At 41.3% G+C, this 21,013-nt stretch overlaps 2 protein-coding genes across 10 annotated transcripts in view; both read left to right on the forward strand.

The window, feature by feature from the left end:
• The window catches only part of LOC109680657 (C-type lectin domain family 4 member A), a 142,619-nt gene extending 140,401 nt beyond the window's left edge, over window positions 1-2,218 (forward strand). For all 9 annotated transcript variants that reach the window (XM_074076134.1, XM_074076136.1, XM_074076131.1 and 6 more), the window contains 2 exons: window positions 495-610; window positions 1,593-2,218. In XM_074076134.1, coding sequence (XP_073932235.1) covers window positions 495-610; window positions 1,593-1,737 — 261 coding nt within the window. In that variant the 3' untranslated portion in view covers window positions 1,738-2,218. The remainder of the gene's footprint in view (window positions 1-494; window positions 611-1,592) is intronic.
• A 1,153-nt stretch (window positions 2,219-3,371) lies between these two features.
• Window positions 3,372-20,787, forward strand: LOC109680669 (E3 SUMO-protein ligase ZBED1-like). The gene is made up of 2 exons (XM_074076137.1): window positions 3,372-10,439; window positions 13,104-20,787. The coding sequence occupies exon 1, from the start codon at window positions 6,694-6,696 to the stop codon at window positions 7,345-7,347; it is 654 nt and encodes a 217-aa protein (XP_073932238.1). The 5' UTR covers window positions 3,372-6,693; the 3' UTR covers window positions 7,348-10,439; window positions 13,104-20,787.
• Window positions 20,788-21,013: the final 226 nt, after the last annotated feature.

Consider the following 21,013-nt stretch of genomic DNA (forward strand, 5'->3'; position numbering starts at 1 on the left):
AAGTCAATATCTCAAAAAAAAAAATCAAGCTAGTCATGGAAGTGTGAGCCTATAATTCTAGCCACTCAGGAGGTGGAGATAGGAGAATCATGACTAAAGGCTTACCTGGGTAAAAAATTAGCCAGATTCTATCTCAAAAAAAGAGAAAGAAAACAAACAAACAAACAAAAAGCCTAAGCTGGGTGTGATGGCACACATCTAAAATTCCAGCTACTGTGGAGGTAAAGGTAGGATCACTATCTAAGGCTGACCAGGGCAAAAGTACAAAACCCAAACTGAAAAAATAAAGCAATAAGGGCTGGGGGCATGGTTATATGTTAGAGCACTGGCCTTGCAAGTGTGAGGTTCTGAGTTCAAATATCAGTATCACCAATAAAAGATAATAGCAATTTAAAAATGTACAAAATTTCTAAAAATATAAAAAAAGAAAAAGAACACCTTAAGCTAAGTGGTCTAAGTCTAGAACTTCTTTCTTTCTTTTTTTATCCCCTTAGGATTTTGTCATCAAGAATGTGCATCCTTCTTATGCTTATTATATTGGACTGTCAGATCCAGAGGGTCAGAATCACTGGCAATGGGCTGATCAGACACCATACAACCAAAGTGCCACGTGGGTATAGGATTAAATAGAGGACTCCTGGTCCTTCATTATGCAGGGGATGTAGGGTGTTCCAGCAATCAGTTATGAAACTAAAATAGGTCACTTTCCTTTTGACTGTTGGGCACAGGTGCCGAATAATTTTATCACCTCATTTAATCCTCACAAGAACCCTATGAGACACACATTACTTTTTTTCCTATCAAGATGAGGAAATAATTGACTTCGGCGGATATAGATCATTCAGCCAAGGGCCCCACAATGGCTCTCAAATCCTGCTGAACTCTACTGGGCTTTTAACCTCTCTATGTATAACTTTATGATAAAAATTTATGTTAAGATCATAAACTATTTTTAAGATTTAATATTTTTCATACAGCAAAATGTTAAATTCTGGCATTTTATAAAAATCTCATATTTATGTAATTCTTTAAAAACTCTTAGAACTTTAGTATGTTACCATCTTTTTTCTTCAGACCTACTGTGTGGAATATATAGTGATATTCTCTAGTGCCCAGTTTTTAGTGAGGAAAACTGAATCTAGGAAATTAAACTGCTTGACTAAGATAGTTAGATGTGGAAGATCCAGAGATTTTAGCTAGTTCTTTGGACTCTAAAATCATTCCATTAAAAAAAATTAAAAAAAAGACTGTACTTATACATGGGGAGTGAAAACCTTTTCATCATATAAGGAAGCCCTTATTGATGGGATTGACACTACCTTGGGAACAGTATCTAAGAAGGAACAAATGGAGGAGAGCCTGTGGAACACCTCTGGAAGGATGTTTAATGTGAGAATATGGAGATGGGCCAGTTTTTAAGGGAAATGCCAGAGATGCAGGTGGAGGAGACAGTGCCTGAGATGTGGGAAAGGTTGATTTGGGCACCTCTGCTTGACTTCCACAAAGTTCAGCCACAGTCCTTGGTTCCCTTGCTGTCTCTCATCTTTTAAACATTACTGCAAGAAATACCTCACTCATTCTCTCTCTTTCAGATTCTGGCACCCAGGTGAGCCCAGTGACATCAAGGAGCGTTGTGTTCTGCTAAATTACAGAGCATATGATATATCCTGGGGCTGGAATGATGTCCTTTGTGATGGAGCTCAGAGATCAGTTTGTGAGATGAAGATCTACTTATGAATCAACCATTGTTCATGCACATGTGGTTAGACTGGCATCCATCATTATAGAGATAGCTCACAAGTCTTTTATGTGTAAGAGATGTCCTTAGAATTTTAAGTAGGCAGTCAACTCTTCTTATGAGAACATTGGCCCTCACATTTGCTTGTTTATTCATTCATTTGCTCATTCATAAAATGAGCTTTTATTGAGCACTTTATGAGCCAGAGACTCTAGAAGATACTTTTTGTGCTCACATGGAAGGCACCTGAGACTCTGTTCTAATTTCTGCCTGATTGCTAAGGGTTTATTTCACTGATATAATTCTATAATGGTGTTCTTCTACCTCTCTGTATTTTCTCTTTTTTCCTCCTTTCACTTTATTGATGAATAATTAACAAATAATATGCATCTATTTAAGCTATAACATGATAATTTGATATACATGTATTGTGAAATGATACCTTAATGAAGTTAGTAAAATCATCCATTACCTAACATAGTTATCAATTTTTTTGTGTTCATTTATTCACATGTGCATATATTGTTTGGGTCATTTATCCACCCTGCCCCCTCCCCCCCTTTACCCCTTCCCCCCCTCAGTTCCAGGCAGGTCCTGTTCTGCCCTTATCACTAATTTTATTGAAGAAAAGACATAAGCATAAACCAATTTTAATATATAGTAAGAACATTTACGATCTCTCTAAGCAAATTTCAGATATACTTTTTTTGAATTTTATAATTTTCTTCTGTGTGGCTTTGTGTTTTTATACCCTTGTGGCCAAAAAGATACTTGGTATGGTGGCAATTTTCTTGAATGTGTTAACATTCTGTTGTGGCCTATATATCATATCTCAAGGATAGTGTGCTGAGAATTATTTGTATTCTGTTGCTGTTGAGTGGAAGGTCCTGTACATGTCTATTCAGTCAGGATATTACCGTTTTGCTCTTTACTTCTTCTTTTAGTCCTGCTGGTATTTGCTCTATGTGTTTAGGTGTTCTGTTATTGGATTCATAACAATTTACATTTGCTATATCTTCTTGCTAGACTGCTCCTTTATCATTGTATGAAGACATTATTTGTGTCTTTTCACAGTTTTTGACTTAAATTCTATTTCTTTCTGAGTACATATAGCCACCCCTGTTATCTTTTTATTGCCATTTGCATAAAATATCTTTTTCATCATTTCAGTTTCATCCTATGTTTATCCTTAAAACTAACCTGACTCTATTGTTGGCAGGAAATATTTGACTCTTGTTTTCTTCCCTTTCCCCCTATAATTCTGCCATTCACTGTTTTGATTGGTGAATTTAATCTATCTATACTTAATGTAATCATTGAGTGCTTCCTGTTTTGAAGTTTCTTTGATCCTCTCTTGCTATCTTCCTTTGTGATTTGATGATATTTTGTGGTTGTAAGCTTTGAATTTTTTTCCAGTGTGGTTAAAATGAGACTTACATAATATCTCATAGCTATAATATCTTATTTTATGTTGAAAATAACTGAAATTCTATCTCATACAAATCTCTATACTTTTAATTCTCCTTCTCACATTTTAGATATTGATGCTATTACTTATTTTCCTTTACATCATATAATTTTTAATATACTTATTTATAGTTATTTTAGTATACTTATTTTTAATATACTTATTTTTAACTTTCACATGGAATTGAAAGTATTTCATGCATCATCATAATGTTACAGAATTCTGGATTTGACTATATATTTACCTTTACCTATGAGTTTAATACATTCATATGTCTTTACATTTTAATTAATATCCTTTTATGAGTATTCTTGGTAAGATAGGAGTAGTGGTGATTAACTTCCTCAACTTTTATTTATTTGGGAAAGTCTTTATCTCTCCATTTGGCAGCACAACTTTCTCAAGTATAGTAATCTTTCTTTTTGTTTGTTTTTACAAAGAATAGAAATTTGTTTTCTCAGAGTTGGAGAGTCTGAGAAATCCAGGTGCAAGTTGCTGGCTTCTGGCAAAAGCCTTCTTTCTGCATCATCTGGAGGTAAGGTAGGCAGTGTCCTCACAGGACAGAAGGTAGAAGGTCAAAGGACAAGAACTAAGAGCCCTGATGGCCTGTTGGGACCACTTACAGCCCCACCTCTTAATACCATCATATTTGCAGCACCTGAATTTTGGATGGGACTCATGGCAACCTCTCACTCAGTTTGTCTTCAGCATATCATCTTAGTATAGGGATCAAAATGAGAAAATAAACATGGATATCCATTTTTATCATCACTACAGAGTGTTAGTATTTTATCATCTCTTAACTGAATTATTGCTATAATTTCACATGTAGTCTGCTCTATTGTTATTCTGTATCTCTACCTCCAATTAAATATGGGTGCACTGGATGTGGGGGTGACCACAACATAGGATTAATCTTTCCCTGAAGTATTTTCCCTGTGTCCTACATGACAAAGCCAATACTCCTCATTCTGGCATTCAAATGCCCCTTCATTTTGATCTCAATTTGAATCTCCAGCATGAGTTTGATGACTGACATTCCCACCATTGCTCCTCTAAAATTTTTTAGGCACTTCTCCTTATCTTCCTCTCCCCTGTAAGGTTTTGCCACGCCATGTAACTTTCAAATAATTACACACATTGTGCTTGCATGCATCCAGTATCACCATCAAGATTGATAAGTTACCATGAAAGTGAGTGTAAATTTACATACATAGACACAAAATGTGCATATATTGTTCCCAGTGTTACACAGGAAGCATTCAGTATATTTTTTCTAACTCTAAATTTTATAAAACTTCTAAATTATTCTGAATAGAAAATCCAATTCCATAGGATTATTGATTGCTCAACAAATATTGTCATTACTTTTGCTGAATAGTAACTGTGATTCAAAACATTTCAAGAAGATTTTGATTGGCAAGATTCTTGAAAGAGATCTTCTCTATTTTCATTCATTATAGAGGTATGCTGCTCAGATAAATCCTTTATCTCCTTCAGTATTAAAACATTCTTCCCCCATGTGCTGGTGGCATTGGACCATTGACAGCTCAAGGCTGATGATTCTTGCCACAACTTTGTAATTGACCTTGAATCAAGAAAGTTGCCTGGCCTAATGCCAGTACTCCATGCTGAGGGGCATCTCATATCCCATAGCTCTTTGATGCTGGATTGAGAAGGCCTGGCCCCATTTCCCCAATGAGCAGACCAGATATAAGGCCCATGAAGCCCATTGCAGCCTTTGTGAAGACTGCATCACAGCCCAAGTGGTCCTTCTGCCCACAGTGGTCCTTTTCTCTTCCACAAGGATAATAATCTACATTAAGAATTCACAACAAATATTTATTTCAGTATCTTTTTTTACAAGTAACTTATTTGTGACTCCTACCTGGCCATTCTTGAGCAAATTGAGATAATTTATTCACTTATCCATTCACTCAATAAAAATATGTTCAATAATTACTATGTGTCAGTTACACCAAGTATGATATTCTTGATTAGCTAGTTTTTCACTTTCAATGTTTTGAATGTGTTACCCTACTCTTTCTTGACCTACAAGATTTCTGCTGAGAGATCTGATTTTAGTTTGATGGATCTACCTTGTATGTTATGAATCACTTTCCTTCTGCTGCCTTTAAACTTTTCTCTGTATTTGACTTTTGCCAATTTAATTGTAATATAGACCTCTCAGATTCCCCAAAGGGACTTTGGGGCCTCATGAATTTGAATTTCTATGTTCCTCTCCAAATACGGGAAGTTTTTAGCCATTATTTTTTTGAATCGTCATTCTGTCCCTTCCTCTTTCTCTTTATGTTTCTGGGTTTCCATTACGTATATATTATTTCACATAATGGTATTGCACAAGTCCTGAAGGCTTTATTCACTCTTTTTTTTCTTTTTGGTTCAATTGATCTGTCATCTAGTTTACAATTCTCTCTCCTGCTTAATCATATCTGCTGTTGAAGCCCTCTTATATTTCTCAGTGCAGTCATTGTATTCTTTAGGGTGTTTCTTCTTATAAGTTGCTCATAGGCAAAGTAATCCCAGCCACCTCTTTCAATTTTTCTGTCAGATTTATTAATTTTAATAAAAATCATGTTAGGTACCAGTAAGAATAAAGTATGCATCCATGAACAGTAAGTTTCAGCTTTGGTCCAGTAATCTCCTTCGGCTTCCTTTCATTCTCTGTTTGGTCCTCTGGTGAAATTTGCCATCAAAGTATATAACAAAAGAAAATTAAAGGTTGCATATTAGACATTTGAATTAGAAAATTAGAATCAGTCACTCTTGGCAAATTTACATAGATACATATCTCTCAGAGAGTCTGATTTTATTCTTTGACTCAGTTTTATGGTGCAACATTTGTATGGTTTATCAGTCAAAATGGTTTGTATTTTTTTTTTACTAGAGTTTTTGCTAGGGGGGCAGAGGCTATGTCTTCTTTGTTCATGGTGCTGCCAGCCCTGTGCGTCTATGTGGTCAGGGTGGCGGTGCCTTGGGGCTTCTTGGAGCCAGCAGGTCCCCTCGCATGAGTGGCTGTGTGCATGTGTGCGGTGGGCACATGGGAAGGCCAGGGAGGCCAAAGGCCTGGATGGCGCACTGAGCCACCTGAAACTGGTGGCCCACCCATGTGCCAAGGGCAGGATGTGAAAGTACTTCAGCTTTGACACCAATGCCGATGGCTGCATCCTGCAATGGAGGAAGATTTACTGTCACATCTGCATGGCACACATGTCCAACCTGTTTTTCATCTGGAGAAGAACCACTCCAACAATTTCTGTGAGTATGTCAACAGCATCACAATGCAGATGCCTGAGGCCTCACCACCACCTTCTCCAAGCTCAAGCCTGAAGTGACCTTGTCCCACAGCCACCACCACCACTGCCACCACCACCCCCTTCTGGTGATGCCCTGGAGTCCCAAGCAACAGTAGGAGCTGGTGGCTGCTGCGTTGGCTTTCATCTGTGGTGGGCTGCTGCCAGCGTCCATGGTGGCCCAGCCCATGTTCCAAGCCCTGCTGATGATGGCCAAGCCCTCTTATGCCTGCCTGGCCACCACTTCTGCTTCAAGGTCTTGCCTGACAGGTCTGTGGGATAGTGTCCTCAAGGAGATGAACAAGGCCTCGTGGTGTGCCATGTCTACTGACATGAGGGCCAGCCTGAACCAGAAGCTGGGCTATGTGACGCTGGCAGTGCAATTCTTGGCCGCTGGCCTGTCAGGTGATCTGTTGCTGGCCTCGTGGTGCCTGAAGATGTTTGAGGTCCCCGAAGACAACATGGCAGTCTGTCACCCTTGTCCTCTAGGAGGCATTCATAAAGTGGAGCCTCCATGCCAAGGTGTTCAGGGCCACCACGGAGGATGGCAGGGACCTGACATAGGCCTGTTCGTTGCTGGACGTCCCCTTGCACATGCAGTGTCTAGGCCATGCGTTCAATGCAACCATTCAGCAAGAACTGTGGCTGCCCAAGCTTGTCGGGCTGCTGTCATGCTGTCACAGGCTGCTGGAGTACTTCCAGCAGTCACCCATAGCCTCCTACAGCATGTAGAACAAGCAGAAGCAGCACCAGGCTGCCCCACCATGCTGCTGAGTGACCGTGTGCCCACTTGGGCCAGCTGCCTGGCCATGCTGCTCAGGCTCTAGGAGAAGCAGGTGGCCATTATCAGTATTCTACTGTAGGACACCAACAGCCACAACCTCATGCTGGAGGCTACCGAGTGGATCACTGTGGAGGGCCTGGTAGAGCTGCTGCAGCCCTTCTGCCAGGTGGCCAACGTGCTGTCTGGGTTGTGCTTCCCCATCATCAGCGTGGTGAAGCTGCTGCTGCACATACTGCTCAATGCTGCACTGAAGGTCAAGGATGCCCAAGGATATCAGCACGGCCAAGGAAGCCATTGCCAAGGAGCTGGGCAGGATGTACCAGGAGCTCCCTGATGTTGACATGTTCCTCAATATGGCCAATTTCCTGGACCCGTGCTACAGTGACTGCCCTTCCTATTGGCCTTTGAGCAGCAGCAGGTGGAGAGCTGCATGGTGGACAAGATCAAGGGCCTGGTGGACAAGGCCTGGCATGATGCCTGTGCTACTGCCACTGCGGTCAAGGACAAGCTGTATTCCGGGCCTGACAAGTTCCCTGCCAAGGAGTCTGTGCTGGCTACCACGGCCACCACTCCACTACCCAGGTCCAGTAGCATCATCCACCACATGCTGGCCAAGATCTTCTGCCAGGAGTGTGGTGCCAATGACAGGAGAAGTGGCACATGCAGATCATGGAGAAGCAGAGCAGTTAAAGTTGCAGGAGGTATGCAGCTTGCATGAGGATGTGTGCAAGTGGTGATGCGACCGCCTGGCTTTTTTCCCTATCACCCTGCAGAAGTTCTGGTGTGTGCCGGCCACCTGCATCAGTCCCCCGTGCCTCTTTGGCTCCACGGCCAGTGTGGTGAGTGCCACCAGCAGGTGTTCTTGTAGGAGAAAGCCAGGAGTGCTACCGAGCCTGAGTTTCCTTAAAACTCAGGAAATGAAACAAGATAGAAAAGATGCGTTAAAAACTTTTGAGATATTAATGACTTTGAACACAGATAAAAAACATTAGAGCAATTATTATAGGAGAATGAAACAGGAGCTTTCTAATCAAATTAGTGAAGAAGAAATAAACTTTGCACTGCCAAACAGATTCAGTATTATGAAATAAACTCACTTTCTAATATGAGTATATCATGAATCATGTCTAATTATACAATTTTAAAATTCTGCTATGAAGAAACAGAGGACTATGACAAAGGCAAGTTGGGCTTAGACTCCAACCATGTGCTGTTCTCCCTGGGGGACAACAGCCACAGAGGCTTCTTCAGAATAAGGGATGGGGGGCTTCCTCTAGGGACATAGGGTTTGAGCCTTAGGGCCCCCAACCAGAGTAGCCTTGAACCCCAAAGAGTGTCCATGATCCTGGACACCAAGAGAAGAAAGAGGAAAAAAAAGACATGGAAAACAGTCCTTTTTCTCTGAGTTCAGAAGACTTGCAAAACATAAAGTCCTTGAATTGGCTCTATGTGGGGTGTGGGATCTCAGGTGCTCAGTGGTCCAGGATGACCAGACCTGGGAGTATGGTTAATGTCACCCATAAGAATAGCATCTTACACTGGCCATGTCCCCCAGGATGGTCTTGAAGCAATCCCAACAGTTTGCAGTCATCTGGTCTGGACAGAAAAAGAACCCAACTGGTCATGAACTTGAGTCTCCTGCCTGTCCAGGAACAACTCCCAAGTTTAATGTTTTAATTTAACTGGGAATCTTGCTTTTGCAAAATGTGGGTGACATTCTCAAGTCATGGTGTCCTTTATAGAAATTGATCCTGGGGGGTCAAGTTTTGCAAATAAGCATAAGTTGCAGGCACTTAAAGCAACAAGCAAAACAAAACAAAACAAAACAAAAAAGAAACATGGTGTTGGGTGCGTTTTCTTCTTGGTCATGTTTTCAGAATTCACTTTGGAAATGAGGCCCTTGCAGGTGGAGTTGCTCAGACATCCTGGGATTTTCTTCCTTTTGATGCCTAAAGTGGCTTCATTTTTTTCTTGGGGAGACAATAAGGCTGCAGATAGAAGTGTTGTGTCCAACCCTAGCTTTCTACCATAAAGATGGGTGTTTTATAGGTTTGATGACAGAAGTGGCAGTGAACTCCAATACCTGGAGAAGGGGAATTAATTTAAAAAAATTATCATAGTGGGGAACATGACCTCTTTGTGGGACTTTTCCAAAGATTCAAGAAATTGGAAATGTTTTCCAACATTTACTACTACTTGTGTTTTGGTTTTGTTTTTGTTTTAGGCTGGGTCTCTTGCCCTGTACCCCCAGCTGACCTTGAACATGGGGTGCTCCTGCTTTAGCCTCCCAAATGCTGGGACCTGGATTAAGACTGCTTTTTCATTTGGGACAGCAATGCTTTTTTGTCTAAGAGGTTGAACACATCTCTTTGATTCCAGCCTTCCATGATGGTGAGTGTAGGAACCAGAAGCCACACTGGGAGGACTTGATGTAAGGCAGAAATGTAGCTTAGAAATGGCCCGTTTCTGGTGTGTCCAAAATTCCGTCCAGATCCCAACATCTGATTAGAAAATCTAAACATTTTAATGGCTCGTAGCTGCACATAGGGCCGAATTGTACCTTTATTTCCAATGTGGCAGAAAGACAGGGAGCAGGAAGAAAGATTATTGAGTGCTACAGTGAAACAAAGGAAAACCGGAGTTAAGGAATGTTACCTGGAGACCAGAGAAAGGTCATCTTGCCACAGAGGTTAAAACAGCCAATAAAATAACATGTGATTATGTATGGAACAAGCTGCATCCCCCACATTTCTGAAGCCTGCTGTAAATGGTATATAAGGAAAGCTCCCTTTGTCTTGGGGCTCAGCCTTTGGACTCAAGTCCTCTGAGCTGCTGCTGGCTTGCTTAATAAACCTGCTTCCCGAAAGCTTTGGTGCCCTCTCAGACTCTGTCTGAGCACTCCTACAATATTTCTGGGGGCTGATCCAAGTTTGGAGGGTAGTGTTTTCACCTCTTTGTTGCCAGCTCAGAGTCCCTGACCTGCTTGGCGGGCACAGCCCTTCCCAGGCACTACCAGACTGTGTTGATCCGGGGAAGGGAGCCTCTCTCCTGGTGAGCTGAGGAGGCAAGTTCTGGTTGCACAAAGGAACCTGGAAAGGTTTGGGAACCAACCTGGGAATCCCGCTCATCCAACTGGTAAGAACTTGGGTTCAAATCCAGGCCTGCCTCAGGAGGTAAAAGGGGAGTATGATTAACTCTCGAAAGGCACCATAGTAACCACTTTTTGGGGGGGTGGATAAGACTGTGTCTTTCAGGTTCAGGGAGTGGGGTGGAAGTACTTTGCTATGTGAGAGTGTGTGAAACTGTGAGCCTGAGAAGGTATCCTGGTCACAAAACAAGTGTGGAGTCCAGATCTGCAGGTCCGTGGTGAACTCATATGGTCTAGGATAAACCCTAACAGGACCTCCGGCCCAGAGTTTATACAGACTCACTACAGCCAACAGATGCCTTAATCCCTGAGAGGGGGGTGGCCAGAGATGGATGAAGTGAGTAGTGTTATTTGTTTTCTCCTGTGTGCTGGAGAATCCGACCCCTTACCTCCTCTCCACAGCCCTCATCCTTCTATCTTTGTCTCTGTCTAGATGTCTGGCAAACGAGAGGAATGGGAGGATGTCAGATTAAGAATATCCCCTCTAGAACTTTAAGAGGGGATTTAATGGAGATTACAGGGTCAAGCTGACTCCTGGCAAGTTTAGAATCTTCTGTGAAATAGACTGGCTTACTTTTGGTGTAGGATGGCCCTCAGAGAGGTCATTAGATAAGGTCATAGTCAACAGAGTTTTAAAAGTGGTTATAGAGGAATTGACTGCTGGCAAGATGCAGTCCTCAGTCAGCCCACGTAGCTAAAGCCCTGCCTAGGAAAAGCATGTAGGGTTATGGTAGCCAGGGTGGCAGCAGCTTCCAAGTACAGGGAAAAATGTAAAAAGCCAGAGAAACCCATATTAGTGGGGGACCCCAAGGATTTCCTACCCTGCTTATGTGCCACTGTACAAATCAGAAAATTTCTAAGAGCTACAGGTTTCTGCCAGATCTGGATCCCCAATTACTCTGTCTTGGCAAAACCCCTTTATAATACCACAAAGTGGGGAGAATGGGAACCCATCTTGTGGAGAGAGAAACAAACAAACAAAAAGGCCTTTAAAAAATTAAGAGGGCACTCACAAACGCCCCTGCTCTGGGCTTGCTAGATATGATGAAGCCCTTCTTCCTATATGTACATGAGAGTCTGGGAGCTGTAGGAGTCTTGACCCAGCTGCCAGGTTCCTGGCACTGCCCTGTGGCCTATTTATCAAAGCAACTTGATACAGTTTCCTGAGGCTGGCCACCCTGCCTGTGTACCCTCATAGTGGCTGAAGTAGACAAGCTTACTTTGAGACAAGAACTCAACAGTCTGCGTTCCCCACTCTGTTTTGATTCTCATAAAATATAAAGAAAATTAATGGTTAACAAACTCCCAAATAGTCAAATATTAAAACATGTTCTATGAAAACCTGTGTGTCTGTCTAGAGGTTGTTAAGACTCTAAACCCAGCCACCCTATGACAGATTAATTTAGGCCCACTGGAGCATGGCTGTTTAGAGATTATTGATGAGGTATTCTCCAGCCAGCCAGGCTTGACCAACCAGCCCATTCATTATCTAGACATTGAATATTTCATGGATGGCAACAGCTTTGTCTGAAAAGACACATGTTTTGCCAGATAGGCAGTAGTGACTTTGGATGCTGTCATTAAAAACACAACCACTGCCAGTCAGGACTTCTAACTTGGGAGAAAAAGTATTAAATATGGACAAAAAATTCTAAAATTACTAAAAGCTGTATGGGTCCCTAAGTGAGTTGTGGTCATGCAGTGCCAAGGGCAACAGAAGGGGAGACAACAGCTGTTTGGGGAAACTGAAAGGCTGCTTAGGAAAGCCAAATAACAGCCCTCACAGGAGGACAAACCTCAGCCTCACTGGCAGCTGCCTTGGTTCCTTGCCCCTTATCTAATTGAGACCCACGGTATACTTCACAAGAACAGGCCTGGTTTAAGACTAAAGTACACCTTCTCAGGATGGATCAAAGCCTTCCCCACTCAGACTGAGAAAGCCCAAGAAGTGACTAGGTGCCTGTTAACTAAAATCATCCCTCGATTTGAAATACCTGTGTCTATTGGGTCATAGAGTGGGCTGGCCTTTGTGACTGAGGTGGTACAGTTAATGGCTAAAAGATTAAAAGTAATTTAAAAGCTACATACAGCCTAATGCTCCAAAGTTCAGGGAAAGTAAAACAAAAACAGGACTCTAAAATTACAATTAAAAAAGTATGCCAGGAGATCCATCTACAATGGGATCAGTTACTGACCATAGCCTTGCTCAGGATTAGGTCAAGTTCCACCAAACCAAATGGATGGGTCTCTCCCCTTTAAAATTTTTTTTTGGTCGTCTACCCCCTTTAGTCAAGGGCCTGCAAGGGGACCTTAAGAAAACAGATGACCTCACCTTGAGACAACAATATAGGCCCTCCATTGACTTTCTCAAAAATCAATGACTGGGTAAGAGAGAGATACTGAGTTAGCCTAACAACTCCCAGGCATCCTTATAAACCAGGAGATGCTGTTTGGGTAAAGAAATGGAATGTTCAACCATAAAGCCGCACTGGAGGGGCCCTTTTGTTGTTGTTTTGTCCACCCCCACTACAGTTAGAGTAACAGAGATTGCTCCCTGGATCTACCACAGCCAAGTGGAGCCAGCGACCCTCAAATGTGAGTGCATCCCTGACCCAGTCTCACCATACAATGCCTGTGCCTTTCCCTGACAGGACCCTGCTTCCCGGGAGATGACAGGAGACCATGGATGATGAGACATCAGCCCTGCTCTAGTCAGTCTGGAAGCTAACTAGTCTACACATGGCAGAAGCTTGAGGAGTTGCCCATCTCACATTTAAGGATGAGTCCATTCCATGTATTCTTCTTGCTAATCTTGGTCAGCTCTCTATCTGGGGACTCCCAGGCTTTGGACTGTGACTCATGTATGTGCACTACCTGAGTGGAAGTGTTGTTTCCAAAACTCTGGTTTTCCATACTTATCATTCTTGTGCAGGCACCTTTGATGGGTCATGCAGCCACAACCATACCACCTACGCAGTGTGCTTTCATAATGGTCAGTATATCTGTTTTAACTCCATCTGTCACCCTCAGGAGCAATGGCTACAAGTCCGAAGTTTCATCAGCACTGGGAAGCTCGTTAACCACATCTGGGTTAATGACCTCAACAAAAACACCAGCCTTTAGGGCAACTGTGAGGGGCTAGTCTGGGAAAGGACCTATAAATAAATGACAAGCACAAATGCCTAGAAAATGACAATGAGACATCTGGTTGTGTACTATAAACAACTCTACTGCCCTTATTGGGGTTGTAAAAGATAACTTGGCTTAAAGGCCAGGTCTGTACCTCACATGGAACTTCTACTCTTTTACAAAAAGGAAACAACCCCTGATTGCACTCTTGGAGCCTGTAACCCTGTAAATTTCATTATTTGCAACCTCAGTGAAACAGGCTGGAAAGTTGGAAAAGTGGTTTGTCATTTTAATCTATAAAAAGGAAACAAAGTCCAGTACTTTGCTGCATTTTCAACTCATCATGATCACTCATGAGAGCTCCTTACGCCAGGACTTTCACACCTTGTATGAGGAGATACAAAGTGAGTTTCCCATTTCAGTTAAAAAAATGTAACTTAGTGTTTTGTTTATGGAGGAACAAATATGAGAGACCATTGGCCAAGGGAGCCAAACAAGCTGAAACCACAAGAGCCCTTTAATCAAACTACTTTCCCTAACCTCAGGGAGAGCTTTTTGCTCTTAAAAACCTCTATTATTGGGAATTACTGAATCTCCTGTCCAAAAGGCCAATTCTTCACCCTTGTAGGGGACTTGGACTACTTGGGACAAAAGTTTAACAATGATGCTATTCAGGAGAGTCAGTGGTGGGGGCTCCCAATCACATGGAGCCCTAACCTCACCTGCTTGCTAACTTCCCTAAATTTACAATAGCCTAAGATAATCTCAATCTGAGTAACTACTGTTTACAGATTAATGACAATACAAAAAAGCTTGCCCATGTCCCTGTGCAGACCTGGAAGAGATGGAGCTCCAGTGATCTATTTGGGGGCTGGTTCTCAACCCTCAGTGGGTTCAAGACCTTAATAGGAACAACGTTCCTTGTCTTAAAAACATGCCTGATATCACCCTGCCTAATCCTATGGTACTGTGGTATTTATCAGGATGATGCTGTTTGACCCAGAAGTGGGTCTGAGCATCAAAGAGGGGAATGTGGCAGGAAGACAGAAGGGGGAAGAGAAATTAATGAGTGCTATAGTGAAACAAAGGAAAACCGGAGTTGGGGAATGTTACCTGGAGGCCAGAGAAAGGTCACCTCGCACAGAGGTTAACACAGCCAATGAAATAACATGTGACTATGTATGGGACAAGATGTACCCCCTCATTTCTGTAATCTGCTCTAAATGGTATATAAGGAAAACCTTTGTTCTTGGGGCTCAGTCTTTGCACTCGAGTCTGCTGAGCTGCTGCCGACTTGCTTAATAAACTTACTTCCCGAAAGCTTTGGTGACCTTTCAGTCTCTGTCTGAGCCCTCCTGCAACACCAAAGCAATGTGTGTTTTTTAAAAATAAAGTATGAAAGGAAGCCATGTTTTAATCCATTCTTTTTTTTTTTTCATGAATTTTGTTCCTTGTACCTGACTCCTGCCTCATGAAAGGCTGGACATAAATGCAAAGCTACCAGTGTCTCTGGGGAGGGCATTTGGTGGCATCGCCACTGTCCTAGTATGCTGTCTTAAGACTTCCTTTCTGTAACTCTTTCTCAAAATATGCATTGCCCAGCCAAGCTGCCTGTGTGTCCCACATTTTTTTTAATCCATCATCACCAACCGTCCTGTTTCTTTTTCTGTTCTTTACTTAATGCTTTAAAATTTGAGTCTTGTCCAATAAAGCAGAGAATCTACTTGCTTCTCCTGAAAAAAAAGTTTTTGCCATTGTTTTAAATAGCAAAGTAAAATACATCATATTTATAATAAAGCCTATAATTCATTGTTTTAGGGTGATAATTATAATCAATAATGATAGCACTCTTAGTATTTATTTATTTATATTGTTGTGCTGGGGGTACATTGTGGCATTTTCAAAAGTTCTTACAATGTACCAAATGTATCATAGCTGAATCACTTCCTCTATTTGTCTCATTTATCCCCCCACCCCCATTCCTAGAATAGTTTCAACAGGTCTCATCTTTCCACTTACATACACAAGCACGTAATGTTTCCTCTGTATTCACACTCCCACACCCTTTCCACACATCCTTCCCCAGACAGGATCTGTTTTGCCATCCAGTTCTCTGATTGTGTAAAAGAAAAAAAAAATGACATTTTTGTTTGTTTAAGATAGCTCTGTAAGAAGTTTCCTTGTGACATTTCCATGTATATAGGCATTATAACCCGAACTGGTTCATCTTCTTTATTTTTCTTCTTTCCACCTTAGTCCCTTCTAATGGTGATTTCAACAGGTTTAAAAATTCATTCTTGTATAGAAGTACATCAACCATATTCACCTTCTTTACTTCCTTCCTTTACCCTCCCTCTCTCCTATGTGACCACTCCTTAGTGTGACCTTTTCTGAATGTGTTTTAGTGCCTTTCTTTGATTTTCCCTAGAGCACCACTAAATCAAGATCTATGTAACAGGTCTGTGTTTTAAGAGCAGTATCAAATTAAGAACCATTCATTTGAGTGCAGTGTTATTAATCTTTCTGAAGGGTGGGACAAACTGACTGATCAGCCTGCCAGTTTGAGAGGGACTTTGCCAAGCATCCCAAAGTCCAGTCCTTGGGAGGGATGTGTTAGGAACTTTTGGTCCCAGACATGCTTAGAAAATACTTGACCTGACTTCCTTGCAGTCCTTCAGCTGTTTCTTGCAGACCAGATCCTGGGACAGCGATTGCACCCCATGGAAAGCGTGCCCCAGCTGTATTACAGGCACCTTGGGCCACTTTTCCAGCTCATCTTTCAGCGAATTGACTTGGACCATTTCTCGTTGGCAGAGGTTGGGTTGGGCGGTGTGCTGGGTGGAAGGAAGGAACAGTGGGGGAGCAGCCTGTAGGACTGGGCCAGCTGGGTTCAAGGGAGGGAGACTCCCAGTAGGGGGCGGCAGGGAGCCCGAGCTCGCTGACCTCTAAGCAGACCTCAGGTGGCTTCTTCGAGGCTCTTTTGGACAGGGAGCTGTGTGCAGTAGGCGCTGGGCCTTAGGGTGAGGGCAAGTGGGTCATCTCAGCGGGTGTTTGTCCCCTCACTGCCTCCTCCACATGTGGCGGTGGGCACTGCCATTCAGTCTTTGGCTGTAGTGTGGACTGGAAGCATAGGAAGGACGCAGCCCAGCTCCATCTACAGGGATGTTTGGAGGATGATGCTCTATATGAGGTTGATGAGCTGGGGACCTGAAGATCCCGAAAGCAGGTATCTTCAACCTTGCACAGCCGTTCAGCTCTGTCGTCGTGCAAAATGGACTTCATGTGGTTTTTTCACGTCGCAACTTTACTCATATGACTTTCCCACAACAATTAAAAAAAAAAAAAACAAGAAAAAGAACCACTCATCTGAGTGCTAATCAACAGGATTGTGAGAAATCATAAATTATTGCTTTAATCCACTGAGCTTTTAGGTGGCTTATTATCAGCACTATACAGCTGAAACCACTTTTTAATTTTATTACAGATTTGACTTAAGCTTCTGCAAAATAATGAAACACAACAAACTTCCATTTGTTTGGTTTTGTTTCTTCATTTTAAAATTTTTGATTTATCATACATTAATAACATGAGGGGATTTCACTGTGGTGATTCCGTACACGTATACAGTGTGCGGCGTGTGTTACCATTCTCAGTCTTCCTCTTCTCCCTCTTTCGAACAGTGTTTGGTGAATTTCATTATGCCCTCTTCAATGTATATATGCAGCATGATTCCATCCTCTTCACCTCTTGGTACCTTTTCCTTTCCTCTACCTCTCCTGTTTATCTCCCCCAGAGAGTCCCCCAAATGTTTTCATGTCCCATCATATTCATTGTTGTCATTTTAGGTCTAGGTTCCACAAACGAGTGAGAAAAAGTGATACTTAGCTTTTTGAGCTTGGCTTATCTCACTCAGCATGATGATCTCCAATTCCATCCATTTTCCTGCTTTTCGGAAAAAAATAATAACTTTTAAAGAGAGCGTAAATACAGCTTTTTAATTTTTTTAAGCAGTACTTGGGGTTGAACTCAGGGCTTTGTGCTTGAGGAGGCAGGCACTGTGCCCCTTCTGCCACACTCCCAATCCTTTTTGCTTTGGTTATTTTTGAGATAGGGTCTTGCTTTATGCCTGGATCAGCCTGGGTCGCAATCCTCTCATTTATGCTTCCCACACAGCTGTGATGACATGTGAGCCACCCCATCCAGCTTCCATTGGTTGAGATGGGGTCTTGTGAACTCTTTGCCCAGGCTGGCTTCTAACCATGATTCTTCTGAGCTCCACCTTTCAAATAGTTAGGATTTTAGGACCAAGCCATTGCATGTCGCAAGCATTTTAAAATGCAATTTATTTTCTATTCATGGGCATAATATGTATTGTTCCTTAAATAAATGTTCAACATAAATGTGCATATACTGATTTTTTTTTTACTCTTAGGTATGTGCAAACAAATACTGTTTTGAATTTACTGTTTTGGAAGATGGGTCTTTAAATGCATGCTTAATATTTAGATAAACGTCTCCTTTAGGGTAAAAGATTAAGATAGGCTACATACAGAACAATGTGAAGAAAGTGTGTTTTTGTGTTGGTGTATTTGGCAGATGTGTATGTCTATATATGAAATATCTGTTAGAATTTTATGCTTCATCGTTGCTTTTAATGGTTGTTATTAAAAATAAAGAAACTATAAGCAAATAAATCTACAAATGGTTCTAATTCTTTAGGCCAGTCTGCCATTTAGTAAATGGAAGAGGAGGAAGAAAGTGTGGAATGTCCATTACTGGGGAAAATATGTTTCCTACCGAAGTAAAAGTATTCAACCTGGATGATTTCTCCAAAGGTGGAAGTCTGCTGACATCTGACAACCCAACCATTTGATGTAGTTCTGAATCATGGATTACATTTCTGTCTCTATGTACAAGGAATCATCAATAGTTTGCACTTGGTTGGAGATGAGCCCTATTACTCAAGGACAGAAGAAATGAGGCGCAATTCAGTTACATCAAGCAACTGTTCAGTATGAAGGTTTTTTTTTTATATTCATATGTGCATACAATGTTTGGGTCATTTCTCCCCCCTTACCCCCTCATCACCTCGCTACCCAGCAGAAACTATTTTGCCCTTATCTCTAATTTTGTTGAAGAGAGAGTATAAGCAATAATAGGAAGGAACAAGGGTTTTTGCTGGTTGAGATAAGGATAGCTATACAGGGAGTTGACTCACATTAATTTCCTGTGCATGTGTGTTACCTTCTAGGTTAATTCTTTTTGATCTCACCTTTTCTCTAGTTCCTGGTCCCCTTCTCCTATTGGCCTCAGTTGCTTTAAAGTATTTGCTTTAGTTTCTCTGCATTGAGGGCAACAAATGCTAGCTAGTTTTTTAGGTGTCTTACCTATCCTCACCCCTCCCTTGTGTGCTCTCGCTTTTATCATGTGCTCAAAGTCCAATCCCCTGTTGTGTTTGCCCTTGATCTAATGTCCACATATGAGGGAGAACATACGATTTTTGGTCTTTTGGGCCAGGCTAACCTCATTCAGAATGATGTTCTCCAATTCCATCCATTTACCAGCAAATGATAACATTTCATTCTTCTCAGTAGGAAGGTTTGATGAAATATTATGCATACACAATGAAGTGCTCCAAGGCAGTTAAAATTGTATGGATGGTATTTTGTAGTGAAGGAACCAGCATTGAGGTTTGAGGTTTATGTTGTATTTACATCTATTTATTTCTTCTTCCTCACAAACAAAGCCAGTGTTGTTTAAAGTCACTTTCTTTCATGAAGCCCAGGTGACGGAGGGTGCCAATCTCATATTCTGCTCTGTGTGGACATACTAATGAATCCGAGGTGACCAAAACAATTACATCAGTGGTAGGTAGGAACAGCATGAATTTCAAGTCATACCAATGCATGTTTTTTCCTGTCCTCAGAGGAATCAGGGAGTCAGTCTCCCTCATCTACTGAACATGGGCAGAGAAATAAAGCAGTCATGTTTGTTACTGAGAGTCATCTGTCACCATGTGGGAAACCAGCCTTAGGATGAGAGAAACACCAGAGATGGAAGAAAAAAGCCACGGAAAGTGATGCTTTGTTAAGTGCATTTGTTGACTTACAGAGTCAACTATTTGTAAAGCACAGGCTACTCTAAACTTTATTGTGAAAACCAATAAATTTTCTAACTATTTGTATGATTGAATCCTGATGGATACAAAAGAATGTGTATCATTTTTAAAATTTTTAATTTTTTTATTTTTGTGCTGGGTAGGGGTACATTGTACCATTTTTATTGATTAGATTTATTGAGGTTTAGTTCATATACAGTAAAAAGCAGACACTTTAGGATACAATTTAATGATTCTGAGAAAAATGTATGCATTTTAACTACCATGCCAATCCATCATAAATTTTTCCAACTTTTTTTGTGGTACTTGGATTTAAACCCAGGGCCCTGTACATGCTAGGCAAATTCTCAACCCTTGAGCCATGTCTCCCATTCTTTTGTTTGCATCTTATTTTTTTGTGTTGATACTGGGATTTGAACTCAGATCTTCATTCTTGCTTGGCAGGTACTTTAGTACTTGAGTCACTTCATCAGCCCCTTGCATCTTCTTTTTTGAAATAAAGTCTCACCAACTTTGCCCAGGCTGGCCTTGAACTCCTGATCTTTCTGCTTCTGGCTCCCACTTAGCTGGGTATACAGTTGTGTGCCGCCACACTTGATTAACAATTCTTTCATTGTATAATGCTCCTTGAGTCTCTACCCATGAAAGCAGTGACTTGATTCTTATACAGTTGTTTTGTCAGTTCTAAAATTCCATCTAAGTGGAATAATACATATATTCTTTCATACTATCTTTGTTTTCTCAGTATGTTTGTTAGATTCACCCAAGAATTTTGCATGTTTTTAGTGACACATTCAATGTTATTGTGGAATTGTATTTCATTGTCACATTGCTTATTCACTGTCCTGTTGGTAACCTTTGAACTCTTTCTAGGTTTTAGCTATGATGAATAAGACTGCTGTCTAAATCCCTTTATATGCTTTTTTTGCGGACATCTGTGTTTACTTTTCTTTAATGTATAACTAGAAGTAGAATGATTCCACCATTACAGCATCATGGAGAATAATTTCAGTCTCTAAAAATCTTCTGTGCACCATCGTCCATCACCTCCCTCTCATAATCTCTGACATCCACAGATCTTTGCTTTTTATGCTTTTCCCAGATTATCATGTAGTTGCAATCACTATAGTACAGAGATTTTCAGATTGTCATTTTTCAATTAGTAATATGCATTTACTTATGATTCTTTTCTCTTTCTATATTTTTTTGTGGTATGTTGGCTTATTTCTTTTCATTGAAGAAAACATTCATTTGGGTAAATACCTAGGAGCACGATTGTTGATTTGTCTGCTGAGACTGCTTAGTTTCGTAGGA

The sequence above is a fragment of the Castor canadensis genome, chromosome 6 (genome assembly GCF_047511655.1).
Source record: "Castor canadensis chromosome 6, mCasCan1.hap1v2, whole genome shotgun sequence".
Taxonomy (NCBI): Eukaryota; Metazoa; Chordata; class Mammalia; order Rodentia; family Castoridae; genus Castor; species Castor canadensis.

Excerpts from the sequence above, each read along its gene's own strand:
- LOC109680669 (XM_074076137.1), top strand. The coding sequence starts at position 6,694 with ATGGTGGCCCAGCCCATGTTCCAAGCCCTGCTGATGATGGCCAAGCCC.